Genomic DNA, 14,586 nt, shown 5'->3' with positions numbered 1-14,586 from the left:
TTATTCCCTTAACCTTCACTTTTGTTGTTGTTGCTTACATTATTTGAGAAGAAAAAGCAGAAAAAAGTAGAATTCTCCTCTGAATTATCTTGAAAGGAAGGCATACACACACACACACTTCTGAAGAAGAAATAGTTACGTTGATTTTTCTTCTGATTTTCTTAAAAAGCACAAGTCCGAGTACACTGTGTATTAGAAATTCACATATTAGTCAAAATGTTATGCATTATATTTTAATGTGTGTGCATTTAAAAAGTAAAATAGAAAGAGAAATGATATTGCTAATAGAGTGGGAAAAATTAGTCAAATTTATTATTTTCTGAAATAACTGTTTCCCTGACTAGCCAATCAACTTCCTTTAAACACTCAATATTTAATTTTCATGTTATCTCAAGAAGTTTCAAAAGATATTATAGAGATGGATGTCAGCTACAGCCAGAAACATCTCTTTTGATTAAAAGTTTTGAAGACAAATGCACACAGAATATGATGACTGTTAAAGTGCTTTTTAATCATACCACATCATTAAAGATAGTTTTATTAAAACAACAAAAACTATGAACATCGCAAACAATGCCATGAATCTCTGTGAAAAAGAAAGTCAAGTTTTATTTTCCTTTGCTTAAAGTAATTGGAGAAAAGCAACTTTTACCTATACTTAAAAAAAAAGGGAGAAATAGTGCAATGACGAACTCTCCTGTGTATCTTATTATTATGGAAGTCCCATAATGTATATTCTATTATGTAAGTGTCTTTTATTCCCAGAGTATATGTAATTTTGAACAATTTAGAAACTCTGTACCTCTATCCAGTGCTCTTTTGGACAGTTTTCCAGTTATTTTGATTCCAAAGTTAATTATATTTATTTGCATGTTGAATGATGTTTTTTAAATGTGTATTTCAAATGAATCTATACGGGAATTGGAAAAGTACAGTTATTATCTATTAATAAACTCTTGCTGACCACACTTTTTCCTCCTCTTTTTAAAGAGCAGGGGTTGTTTTTATTTTAGATATTATAGATGAATGGCTTTAAGTCTGTAATCAAAATACATTGTTTTTGTATTCAGTGGGCACTGTATTATATATTTTATTCACTATTTGAATTTACACAAGGAACTGTAAATTCAACGCTAGGAATTTAATGTTAAAGGTTGATGAGCTCTGAACTTTTTTAACAAACAAGAACAGAGCAGTTTTGCCCGAATTGCACAGAGCATCTGCTGTGTGTCCAGAGGACTTTTGGTCGTCATTCCCCAAATGGGCAATAACTGCGATTATGAGTGCTTCACAGTTTTTTTTTTTTTAAATTCATCTGTACTCAATCCAACAGTGACCCACAGATATTTTCCTACACTTATTTCTTTGTGGTAAAATCCAATGAACAACTTTTCATAATATCATTTTCAAAGCCATCTTGTAAAATATAACTAAAGAGGTTTCAGTGTTCTCTGCTACATCAGAATAAAGTTCTTCTGTTTTATTTCGAAGACTCCTTTTAAAAAAAATTCACAGAAAGGTCAAATCCATTCCAAATAGAAATCTCATTGCTTAGAAATATTTCTTAGGATCTCGAATCACTCTTTTTTTGTCTTTTAAATTCTGTCATCTGCCTAGATTTAACTGAAATAATTTTTATTTCTCAGTGTGTTAGCTAAAGGCATCCATTCAAAGGTAAGAACATCATAAAAGGTGAATGGAATTAATTTCAAAGTATATATTTGGCATTTTTAAAGAGCTGCATTTCAGCATCTGGAGAGCTGCAATTTAGGCTATCAAATCTACAACAGAGAAGCTGGGGGGAAATGTGAACACCCTTATGAGGAGGGTCAGTCCTCAGCAAGTGCATTTTCGGTTCCAACCTTCAAAGGTAACATTTTCAGCTTGATGGGCTCCTGGTGGAATATATAATTTGCCTCTTTCATTCTTAGCTTCGTTGAAATATAGAGGACTGGATGTCTACCAGGCCAAAGTATAAACTCACCATTTATCTATTAAAGTCATATTTAATGAAAACGAAGAGAAATTATGACCCAATTCACTCTCTTTCTCATTACAATTCCTAAAGAACTTTGCCGGGCACATTATCTCGTAGACATCATGATCAAATGTTATTGTTTGCTTTATTATCTCAGTTGGATGGTTGGCTAGTCTAGAATGAAATAGGTTGAAGGCAATACTCTCAGCCTAGAAGTCTGAATGAGGTTCCCATTCAAATGATCCTGATTGTTTGCGGGTGGGGCGGGGTGATTAGTAAACCAACTGAGCTTACACTGCATAGTAAGCGTCTGGATGCCGCACATTTACATCTAACAAGAGACCCCAGAAAACGTGTGTGTGTTTCTTAAACCTTATGTTCTGAACAAAAGGCTATCTCAGCAACAGACAATCAGCACTGCATTGCTCCCTGGGATGCGAGCAACACACTCAACTGCACATTTCATTCTTCCTCGGCTCCCAGCACCACAAAGCCCCTACTCTCTTCCCACTCCTGGGTCCCCAGATTACTCCATAGAGGGGGGTTGGGAAGGCAGAAGCCTAACGTCTATGCCTGCGCACCAGCCGCCAACACCAGGGCCCCCCGGGCGCTGCTTTCTCCAGCCCGAGCCGCCTGGGGGAGGTAGGGAGGGGAGCCAGGGAGCGCGAGAGGGGACCGCACACCTAGACACTTAGGATTTTATTTATTCACAGGGAGGCGGGGGAGGGGAACTGGGCGAACGCGAATTTTCCCCCCGAAGTTGCTTCTTCTAAGCAAATCAAGTCGTTTTCTGGCTGGTGCTCGGGGCCCCGGGGAGGGTGCCGGTGAGGTCCGGGCTCTCGAGAGCAGATCCCGTCCCGTGCGCAGAGGGGGTGGGGAAGGGCGGACGGGCCGCAGCTGTCGAGAGGGCCGGGAACCGGCGGGGAAGGGCCCGCGGGCCGGGGAGCAGCGCGGCTCTGTCCCGGGCCCTCCAACGCAGGCTGGGGAGCGCAGAGGCCGGCTGGTCACGCGTGGGAAAGAAAGCCCCCTTCCCCCTACGGCGCTGCTCCCCTTTCCCCAGGCTGGGCCGCCAGAGAGTGCGTGCAGGGAGAGCTGCGAGTCCCCGCGCGCGTAATCATGACCTCGGGGCCCCCTCCGGGCCGCGTGAGCGCGTCGGCGAGGCTGGGCGGCCGCCGCGGCCCCGGCCGTGTAACATGACCCGAGCGGCCGGCCGGCCGGCGCGGCGCGGCCATTGAGCCCTCCCTGCCCATGAATCTCTGGCGCGTCTCTAGCTCGCTCGCCCGCTCGCCTCCCGCCTCCCTTTCTCCCCCTCCAGCTCCGCGGGCTCCGTGCGCCTCTCCCTCTCCCTCCTGGTCCTCCCGCTGCCCGTCTCTCTCCACTGCCCGCCTCTCGCCACTGCCTCCCGTCTTCTCTCCCTCACGGCAGCCTCCGTCTCTTTCTCCCTCTCTCCTTTGAAAACTGATCTTTGGCTCTTAGTGTGAAAGTGATTTGAATTTGGCTCGGCGGCGCTCTGCGCCTGCGCCCAGCCTCTGGCATGCTGGCTCCTTCCAAGCAGCTGTTTTGGGTTTGAAATTCCAACATGGCAGAGGCTGCAGTCCGTCTTCCCTTCAAAAACTTGGAATGATTTCAAATCATAGGCACCTTCACTTAACCCTAGCTTCCATTCATCAGCAAACACATCGGATCGATGCTACGCTAACCTATCGGGTTCTCTCTCCGCGCGTTCAGGTAAGAGGAGCTTCGTAGTTTTCTACCATCTGTTTAAATTTGTTTTTGTTTTATTTTTAAAGACTATAAATACATCCAAGACCTGTAATTAAAAGAGATCTTCGAGTTGTGCCGTAAACATTAAATTCAATTTCCACTCGTTTCTATTCTGTACGCCAACCTGCTGTCTAATTTCTCTGTTCAAAGTAGCCCTGAAACATTATAATGCATATTTTTGCTGCTTAATCATTGTAACAATAGTATGGGATTAAGAGTTCGCGATTGCAAGAATCTCGCTTTTCGCTATATTGGGCTTACTTATTACTATCTTTTTACTTCAAAAATAAAAAATAAGAAAGCGGAGCCATAGGGTGGGGCTAGACTTTCTTCGGGAACTAACTTCTAAGTAAATAAGAAGTGTAAATAAGAATCTTGCACACACACAAAAAGTTGAGGTTAAATTACAATCTCGTGGCTGGGGGAACGAGAAAATGTCAGAAGATCGGTTGCAGAAAAATGTAAGCACATCATCTAGGAGGGGGTACAGCGTGGTGGGCGTATTGTTGGCAAGGAACGGGAGAGAAAGATGTATAATTTAATGGTATATACAATCCACTGATCCTATTACCGTCCTCCCCGGAGCTCTTGTTAGTTTCAATGGGAGTGAGTGAAATTGACATGGACTTGCATTCCTGGTCATGTGCTTTTTTTCCTTTCTTTCTTCTCCTGTGATCTGAGATCCCCTTTTTGTTGATGTTGCTTTCCCCCTTAATTATATGCATGTAGGTTAAATGAATACCTGACGAAAGGGCCCACGTTTCAAGGCAGTGACATTTGATAGCTGAGAGGAAAAGTGGCTTTAATGAAAAGCAACCTTTGGAATTCCTGCTTGTGAGAAATCCAATTCAGCTTTTTGTGCTGCCAGCAAGAAATGATCAGTAGCACCAGTGTTTATGGTATGTCAGTTTTGGAATTTACTTCCTTTGCATCTAAATAGGAAAGACAAATGAAATAGCGTGATAAAACCATTGAAGACTGCCTGGCAAGCAGTTGCTCATGATATAGAATTCCTTTTTTAAAAAAATATATGTTTAATGTCACCATGCTTTTTTTTCTTTTGCTATCACTTGTTTGTATATTGCAGTTTTGATTAATATATTACTTGAATCCACTTTTATCGGTTTTAGCTGTCATCCAGAAGTTGCACGTTACTAGTAATGCACTATATATATATAAATGCTGAAGTCAAATAGTATGTAAATTAGTTAAACTCAGTGTGGGGTTTTTTTTTTTTTGAAGGGGGGAGGCTGGGCAAAGGGGAGAGGGCAGGAGTGTTGGGAAAGATTACTAACTAATGAAAGTATATCTATATATATGTACACACACAGGAACAGGACTGGATGAAAATTTTATTTTTCTCAATCTATTAATGCAGTTTGACTATCTGCTCTTGATGATTGCACTTTGTGGAGTAATCAGTTCTTCTGAGTGTGGTTTTTTTTGGGGGGGCGGGTAAGTGAAGAGGTGTCTTTTACATGAAAATAAAAATTATATTTTGATTGTCCAAAGTCCTTGATGTCTTTTAAAGAGCAGGGATAGGTTTTTTTCCCCCTTTCCATTCACTCGTCTGCCTGTCAGCGCTTTTTACTTTTAACTTGTGACAGAATTAAATAATCAGGCACTGAAATTGACTTCGTTTGAAATCGCTCTTTCCTATTTCTTTACAAAAAAAAAAAAAAAAAAAAAAAAAAAGTCAGTTAAATGGAGTGAGAGGGGATTTTAAATAGCTCTTGTGGCAGTGCCCTGTGTACACTTTGTGATATTCAATTAAGACTGAGAGGGAACAACAACAAAAAGATGTTAAAGTATTTTGCATAACCAAAGGATATGTCCACTTTAGACTGTGTTTTTTTTTTTTGGTTGTTGCTATATTTACACCATGACCGTTAATTCCTCCTGAAAAGAGAGAAAGAAGGAAAGAGAGAATATGAAAAAAGAAATAACAGTGGGGCAAAGCTGCCAGGGGTCTGTAGTGTGGCCGTGGTCACTGCTCTCTCCTAACACAAATGTGAATATGAAGAGAGGAACTACAAGACCCGTTGCGCGACATACACTTCTGGTTGGACTCTGGTGACTATTGAGCTAAATACACACCACACTTACACGATAGGAAGGATTTGATTGAATTTTGCATTTGGAACTTGTTGACTTTGAAGCGATCAATAAGAAGACTGTTTATTTTAGATGCACATAATTTGCCCTGAGAAATGTTTTAAGGAGGAGAGAGCACAGCTTTTTTTCCCCCCGGAGCTGTTGGAGCGAATGGGATTGCCAGATGGGCGATTTCCCTCTGTGATGTTAAAGCTGTAATATATATTCAGAGCAGATTGGGCTGCTGCCTGTGATGAGGAGGATATTACATTTATAAATTTTAAATCGGAGCTCGGACAATGTGCTGAGAGCAGAAATTGGATGGTTTGACTGTTCACCGTATTGATACTTAAATGTGATTTCTAGGTAGTACTAATAATAATCATTGCAATAATTCATGAAAAACATACTGGCATAGGCAATTATATAATTCATGACATTTAACAGCAGATTTGAGTGTGTAAATTGCCCCCCTCTTAAGTCTCTGCTTACTATTAAATAATAGTCACATAATTCATTTCCCTATGTTTAAATGTCCGATGTGCAAATGATATTAACTTAGGAGCCTTGTTATCATATATTAGAATTCTAGGGGCGAAAGTTTACATACATATATATAAAGCAGACACTTGTGTATACGTATAAAGTGGTGTTAGTGGCTCTTGTTTTCTAATTCTTTACTCTGATTATTTTTAGATTTTGTTTGTCTCAAATGTGCGGCCTAAAGGAACCAGAGCTACAAACCTAAAAGACTAGAAAGTGGGCAAGTGCTCACACTCTGGCAGCTCTGCTGTTGCAAATTAAAAGTGTGTTGTGGTCAGGAAATGAAAGCTACAATGTCTCTTTTGAACAAGTCGTTTATCAAGAGAAACATCTATCAGGGACTGCCTTGTCACATTGATCCTCTAAAAGTTAGGTCCGAGGTGGAAGCTGCTTTGATGTTTTTGATCCTAAATTTAATACAACAGAAAAAAGCAAGGATATTTTGACCAGTATAGATTTTTAAAAATGTTTCCTGGAACCAACAAGATCTATTTATTAGGATTTCACTATGTGTGAAGTTTTCTGGATGTAACAGTTGAAAGGTTGAAGGGGAAATCCCAGACTTTATAAATTGATGATTGTTAGAATATACATTTATAATACATTTAGTGATGGCTGGCTTCTTGGTGCACATGGAATGGACGTTTTGAACACAGATTGTTCAAAAGGAAAATTATTTTGAAAGAGTATTTTGGAAGAATATGTAGAGAGTCAAGAGTTTTTCATTCATTCAAATTTTAGTTATCCTCTTCTCTTCTTCCTCTCTTTTACTCCTTCATGCTTGCTTCTTATCTTCATTATATTTGTGACAAATTAGCTTTTATTTGGAAAAGAAACATTATTTCTACAAAAACCATGTCCCAAAACATGCTTGCACACATCGTCTCTATTGTTTATTAATTGTGCATGTTTATGGTTATCAATATAAACTGCATGGACACATAAGTCCTTTGGAATTTCAGCTTAAAAATAGAGGTATCAGATTAAACATGCTATGTGTTCTTGAATAATGAATATGTTGTATGCATTATTTAAAATTTAAAAGGTATTGTTAGGAAAATGACCAAGTTGAAACAAAATTGTGAAAGCAGTTAGAAGCAGCCTGCTTCATTTTGGGAGGCAAAGATAGGAAAGAAGTGTTTCTTCTTTAAAATAGAGTTTTTGGATACTTGTCTTACACTGCTGGAGGCAACTTGTTATTTCATGTGGGTCTAACATCAAATAATCAGGGAAGAGTAGGGTGGGAGTTTTGAGAAGTGTAATACTTGCTAATTAATCATGTCTGAAATGAAAGAATCATAGCAGGGTAATAAAGTCTCGTTGTTTTCCTGGAAGAGGGTAAGACTTCTGTTTGGAAGCTGTATGTGTGAGTTGATTTGCTTTTCTCTTCTCCTAAAAACACAGTTTATAGGGTCTCTTTGGAGTTATTTCAAGAAACATCTTTTTTTTTTTCTGAAAATAGAGTATTTTTCTTTCTCCTGACTGTATTTCATCAGTAAGATTCTTAAAACTGTATCTGCTATCTTCTGAGTGAAAATAGGGGGTTTTATTCTTTAGTTATATTTAAGACTCCTGTAGCTGAGTTTCCAGAGCTGATATTTTTTTCCTTCCCATAAATAGAAAATATTTTTTGTTTTTGTTTTTATTCATGTTAGGCAGGAACTTTGAAAACCTTTTTGTAGGTAGTTACTTCTGATAGATATTCGAGAGTGCAGAAATTTCATTAATTACTTTTAGATGATAATATAAGAGTGTAACCAGAGAGAAGAAAATCGGTAGTATTTCCAAGAATCTATAGAGACCATCTGTATTATTACATGGTATTTCTAAGATAATTTAAGATATAAACCACCTGAAAAGATATAATTTCATTATAGGTTAATTATTTTTTCCTGAGCTTCTGGTTGTCACCTTTTAGAATTTAGTATCTTACTCAGTACATGCATAGGGACAGATCCACAAAGTTTGAGAGTCTGCACTGTTTTTCAGAATGTTCATGTCAAGGTGAAGACAGCCATGCTAATACTTCCCTGTTTTTGTCTGTGTGAGTGTTTGGATGCCTTGAATGATTGCCTAATTAAGTAATCAGTTTTAGTGGCCCAAAATCAACAGAATTACTAGATGTATTTGAAACAATTGCAGGCTTTTATGGTTTGAACTTTCTAGTTCTTAGAACCTTGGTTTAATAGAAATAGAAAGGTGCTGTTTTACCTTTGATCAATATATTCTTGAGTGCAGATTTCACATACTACTCTTTATAAAGTACTGTGTTCATTGTTGAAGAGCAAATAAATTTAATTACCAGGAATTTAAATTGATTTATAAATTTTTGATTGGAAGAAACTATTCTGCAGATGTTTGTGTGAAATATTGACATATGCTACTGATCGATAGAACTTGATTAATCAGCATATCTGCTGTTTTTCTTGAGTCATTGATAAACTAGAATAAACAAATGGTTCAGAAAAAGCTACAAATTTTAACTCTCAATAAAAAATAAACTTATGTGTCTTTCTTTTGAGATATACAAGAGCTAGTGTTTTATTGAAATCGGTTGAACTTAGAATTATTTGGGGGTACCACTTAGAAGCTTACAAGTCCCAAAATTCTGCCTTTCAATTAACACACACACACACACACACACACACACACACACACGGAGCAAGAGAGAGAGATTGTACTTGTATTTTTGTTTATTGAAAATGAAAGAATTTTTTTGACACACTGCAAATAAATGGCCAGTTTAGCAAGTGCTTTCCATGATTGGATTTTGTTATTTTCTTCTTTTTTTCCTAAACTTGAATTTTTAGCATTAACTTTTTCATTTAACTTCTGGCAGAAATTTTAAGCATAGCTGCTTTGCTATGATTGCTGATTACTGATCTTTTTGATATTTTTGATGTTATCATTTAAATGGCAATTTTCTTTCAGAAATGTTTATTTTAAAAAGTAAAATAGTAGGAATAAGGAGTATGAAAGAATATACTCAAAATAAATGGTACGTTGAAGTTCGAAGCAAATCAAAAGCAAGGGGGTATGCTAAGTTTCCTTAGGGCAGCACTGCAGGTGCCTGCTCAGAAGCACTGCCTCAATACAGCACATCCTGTATTGTGTAAGTACAGTACCTGTTGACAGGTACTGTATTAAGTAAGTAAGTACCTGTTGACAACAGTAGTCTTAGCTAAGAGACTGAGGAGGCAGAAAAGATAGGTGATCAGAAGCCATCAAAACATGAGATATCATATGGCACTTTCTGTTAATAATATTTACATATTTTATGCAACAAATCTGCTTGTTGTCTTGTTATTTGAATATTGACACTTTGCTTAACATTGCATATGGTGGGCTGTTGTTTCAGGGTGTATCAGAAGCAGTAAATCCAAAGGAGAATTTCAATTTAGATGTATTTATAAATGCTTTCACAAAGCATTTATAGTATCACTGCTTCCAATCATTTTTGAAACTGATACATCTTGAAAGTAGAATGCATGATTTATTATATGAAGGCCCAAGGTTAAACATTTTTTACCCTATAGCTTAGCTTAAGTATTGGTATTTTTGTGTTGGGAAATGTTTTTTAGAAAGTATGTTTTATAATTTTGGAAAATTTGCTTCTTACTAGGTTTCTGTTCTCATTTTCATAGGATGAGGAGCTTTTAACCAAACAGTTATTAAGGATGTATAATTTACAGTAAAGTTTTTTGTACTACAGAATATGAAATGTAAAATACCTATAAAATGTTTTCTTTTACCCCATTTCATTATGTTGAAAATACCTTTACTCTCTTTCTTTGCTATGTTTTAATTTCTGCTGGTATTTTACATACTTATTCCATTCTGCTTGTGGATATGTTCCTGGCATGAGAACAGAAACTGCATTTTACTCCATTTATCTATATATATAGTTCATATATATTTCATATGTGTATATATATATACGAACTATATATATATGAAATATATATGTGTGTGTGTATATATATATTTTGTTTTTCCCGATTCAACTGTTTGCCTTATGTCAACTGGATGCTTTTTAGACAACTGATAATTAAATGTCATCTATTTATGAGAGTAAACTAATCTGAGAATGGGTGACCTCTACTTTCATGCATTAGTTCATGATGAAATATTATTCTTGGAAATAGTAACATCTCAAATAAAATCTTAAAGGTAGTGCAATGTGAAGCCGTGGGTTTCTGTATGTCATTCTGAACTTTTTGCTTATCTTTTGACTTACTATCTTCACCATTAAGAGACATTTTTACCTTCACCTAGGACCAGCTACATAATTTCTGACCCAGTGCAAAATTAAAATGTGAGGCATCTTGTTCAAAAATTAATTTGAAGACAGCAACACAGAGCATTAAACAAAATGCAGGGCCCTGTGTTGTGTGGTGGGGTGGGGGCCTGTGTGCCTGAACAAATGATGGGACAATGAAGCCAGCCCTGCCTTCACCACCTACAGACTTTTATTTGGGGCCACCTTTGTGGAAGTCACTAGGTTTCCGGTTGGAGATTGACTATTCCACAATGATTCCATGTGCCTCTGCTGAAAAAGATACTAATGAGAGTTGTGTAAGAAAAGTAATGGGAAATGAACCATTAAGTATCTCCTGCTCTTTCTATATCTGAACTGGGGATTGAAATATTTGCTTTTGTCTCATCTTGCCCTGTGTCTGACATATCTCCTATATATCATGTGACTTTTTGCACAAATATTCTTAAAAGGAACTTGTGTGTGTGTGTGTGTGTGTGTTTAATGGTTTGCATGTAGTTACATACTTCAATACTTATCCCAGGCCCAGAATAATTGTAGTAGTAAGAGCTGAGGAGGTTCTCTGTTGCCAAGTACTGCCACTATCCCTCCTCGGTTAAGGCACAAGAAAAATGAGTATTTTTATGTAGAAATCCTACATTATCTGATACAAAATGCTGACCATTAAAAAAACGAAAGTATGCTCATTGAGTGACAGGAAAGGGGGGCAGACCCCCAAATAACCTTGTTATAATAGTATCAGTATTGATACGAGGACATTAGAAAGTGGTATTTTAGCTATATAAACATGTGGTGACAGCTGTGTTAAAGAGGAAAAGTAACTGTTTCATGCAGTAACACTAATGTTACAGTATGCTATATTCAAATCCTGGACTTAGCTTCTCAATTTATATTGCAATAACCTCCCTCTCCCTGGAAATTAGAGTCGTATGACTCCTTTACCAACGTTCTGTGCTGATAGGTGGACAAGACGTTTACATCGTTGCTTCCCAAAGTACTTCTCAATGAGATCAAACTTCATATTGAGATACCTAAAACTGAATTTTGAATTCAAGTGGCTTTTTCAAATCAAAACTGAGATATGATGGAATGTCCAGCAAGTATGGATCTGAGTGCACTTGAAGTTGCACCATTTATTTTCAAAAGATATTTCTCACATCAGATGACTCTGCCAGGAAGGGAAATATCAAAGAGCTTGGAAAAAGTAACTATTCTTTTATGTAATCCAGGACTGGGGTGAAAGTGGGGGGCTTTAAAGATATTTTTGAGGAAGAAAAAAATTGAACTTATTTTGAATGCCTTGTTAGACTTTGTCGGGAGAAATGCCACATATAAGACTTTCTAAGAAGAAAAATCTTTGCCCTGTGTAATAACAAGGCACTGCTCTCCACACTGATAGGCACTTTAATGAAAGAAAGCTTGGAAATAACTATTATAACAGTGTCCCATTTAAGTAAAAATTTACCCCACAGTTTAGGAATCTTTTTTTTTTTTTTTTTTTTTTTTTTTTTTTTTTTTTTAACTAAGCCATTGCAAACTTGAAATATTTTAGTAGGTAGTTAGCCACAATTCACATTTTCTAATGTTCTGTGTTCTATCTCCAAATTCTGTAGTATAATTTCAACTGGGACTCTTCTTTTCCTGCTTTACTCCTATACTTGGAATCTTGTATTTTCATATTAAATGTTTTGCTTTAAAAATGGTTAAACTAGGAATCTGGGTAAATAAGTGGCAATATAGTAGATTGTTGTGCCAAAAAGAGCTTTTTTATTTTTCATGTGTTCATTTCTTTTCCCTTTTAATTTCAAATTGAAGATTGTAAACTCTTTCCTTTAAATAATATACCTCAATGATGCTAAATTATAAATCTTAATTAGGTATGATTCACTGATTTTAATCTTACAAGATAATTATTCTGAGTAGGTTAAAAAAGGTTCCCTTAAGATTGAAGGCGTTTTCATTACAATCCCCATTTTCAGATCAAACAAATACTGTGAAATAAGCAGTACTATTATTCTTTTATGCTTAATAGTTTGTACTTTTCAATTAAAGTATATGGATGAAGAAATAAGGCGATAGATAATGGCAGTCTCATTGTTTGCAAACTAAGTGCTTTTGATAAATTTTACTGCTAGGAATTACGTGGATCTAAGGGAATCTTTTAAATAAAAATTACAGTTTTGATTATCTAAATGGAATATGTTCTTGTGCATGTGCATAGATATATTTCTTTGTGAAGGTATTGATGTCAGGGACACTTTTGGTATTCCTTTATGAGTAATTAGGTTAACGGGGTTAGTTAGAAAATGTATCCTTTCCTGGAAAATGAAAAATTACATTCAAGCAGAGGTAAAAGAGTAGAACATATTCATGACTTTAAGTACTTAAAAAGATATTTTATGAGTCATTTTTGAAGAATAATACCCAATATGTAACTTGTTAAGAATAATCGCCATTTTTACTTTCTAAAGCACATCTATATTAAAACTGACTTTCTGTTCATGACTCGCAAATCTGGAGTCAATTTTAGGCCCAACTTAGAAAAGATGTGGGTCTTATCCCCCCTGCCCTTATCGTGGTATCCTATGCCAGTAAAGTCAGTACAAAGTTCTCTTTTAAAGAGAGATTTTCATTTGCATTATTCAGAAGATTAAGCAACGTTTTTGGGAGGGAAATACTGATAGGACCCAAATGTAGACATTGGGACCCTGAATGGCCTGTATCCTTGTCTGACAAACTGGAAAGAAAAAATATTACCAGCTTTGGAATTTTATATGCCTAAATGAACAGTGCTTTTTCTTTCTCTGGGAAGATTTTAAACATACTATGAATACAATAAGGGTTACCTAATTGGAAAAATATGTTTCCTATAATTCTAAGAGTACTAATCAACCAATCATGGATATTAATTTACTTATGGATGGTAAGATAGTAGAATTTTATTCAGAAATGAATGTCCAGTTGGAGCTGGTATCTCTTTAGAAAGTGAAAAAAATTATACATAAGCAAAATTCTTCTGGGAATTTTTTAAAAACATAGGTGTGAAATTTCCATCAATAAAATTTTTGGCAGTTAAAGTATTACCAAAAAAAACATTGAAAGCTCTTTATTATGTTTTGTTCTTTAATAAGCCTCTAAATGAGCACATACAGTGCAATAATGCCTTTTTTGTTTACTTTTTTGATTTTTGTCTTGTTTTGTTTTAGCATAAAGTAAAAAGAGCTTATAGGTAAACTATTTTGTACTATTTATTTTTAAAGATATCTAGTAAGGACAGTATAACATATAGTATAGGTTTGTTCATAATGATGGGTAAAAAAATCTATAATTTTACCACCATGTAATGATAGCTCCTTGAAATTTTACCCTACTACTTCAAAATGCCACAGTCACTAAGATGGGAGGTGTTGCTGATATATGATTGGAATGCACATGTATACTTAAATACATCATTTTTAAAAAATTGTCTTTATTTTCTAACAGCTTGTTGGTGTCCTTTGCTTAGGGCTAAGGGGAAGATGTTTTCTGCTATTTTGCTATTGGCATACTCACCAAGAACCTTGCTGTCTAAGCCATCTTCCTACCTACCTAGCTGTGTACCGTTTTGAAGAGCTGTTTTTTTCTTTTCTTTTCTTTCTTTTTTAAAAATTTTTGATGTTTATCTGCAAGGCTGGTTATTACTTGATCATCTGGAAAATCAAATTTCATTTCAGCCACTGGAATATGATATTTAGATCATGAGAGGTAGTTTGAATTAATTAAGAGGATAATATTAGGGTTTGTATTAGGGAAAAGTAAAGCAGCATTTGTTGTCATGGATAACCTACCCTTCTTGATGAAAGACAACATGTAGGAATAGGGGAAGTAGGCACAAGTTCGAGAAAGTCATTGAGGCAAAGCTAACATTAAAGACTGTTTTCATGTGGTTGTT

General features: G+C 36.4%; 1 protein-coding gene across 3 annotated transcripts in view; it reads left to right on the top strand.

Moving 5' to 3' along the window:
- The first annotated feature begins 3,338 nt into the window (after window positions 1-3,338).
- FIGN (fidgetin, microtubule severing factor) overlaps window positions 3,339-14,586 on the top strand; it is a 131,758-nt gene continuing 120,510 nt past the window's right edge. For 2 of the 3 annotated variants that reach the window (XM_054549403.2, XM_009237781.3), the window contains exon 1: window positions 3,713-4,641. In XM_054549403.2, the coding sequence (XP_054405378.1) occupies window positions 4,617-4,641 (25 nt within the window). In that variant the 5' untranslated portion in view covers window positions 3,713-4,616. The other variant, XM_054549404.2, reaches the window with a different exon arrangement.

The sequence above is a fragment of the Pongo abelii genome, chromosome 11 (assembly GCF_028885655.2).
Source record: "Pongo abelii isolate AG06213 chromosome 11, NHGRI_mPonAbe1-v2.0_pri, whole genome shotgun sequence".
Taxonomy (NCBI): Eukaryota; Metazoa; Chordata; class Mammalia; order Primates; family Hominidae; genus Pongo; species Pongo abelii.
The sequence above is the reverse complement of the archived record's forward strand: the minus strand, read 5'-3'. Positions and strand labels throughout refer to the sequence as shown.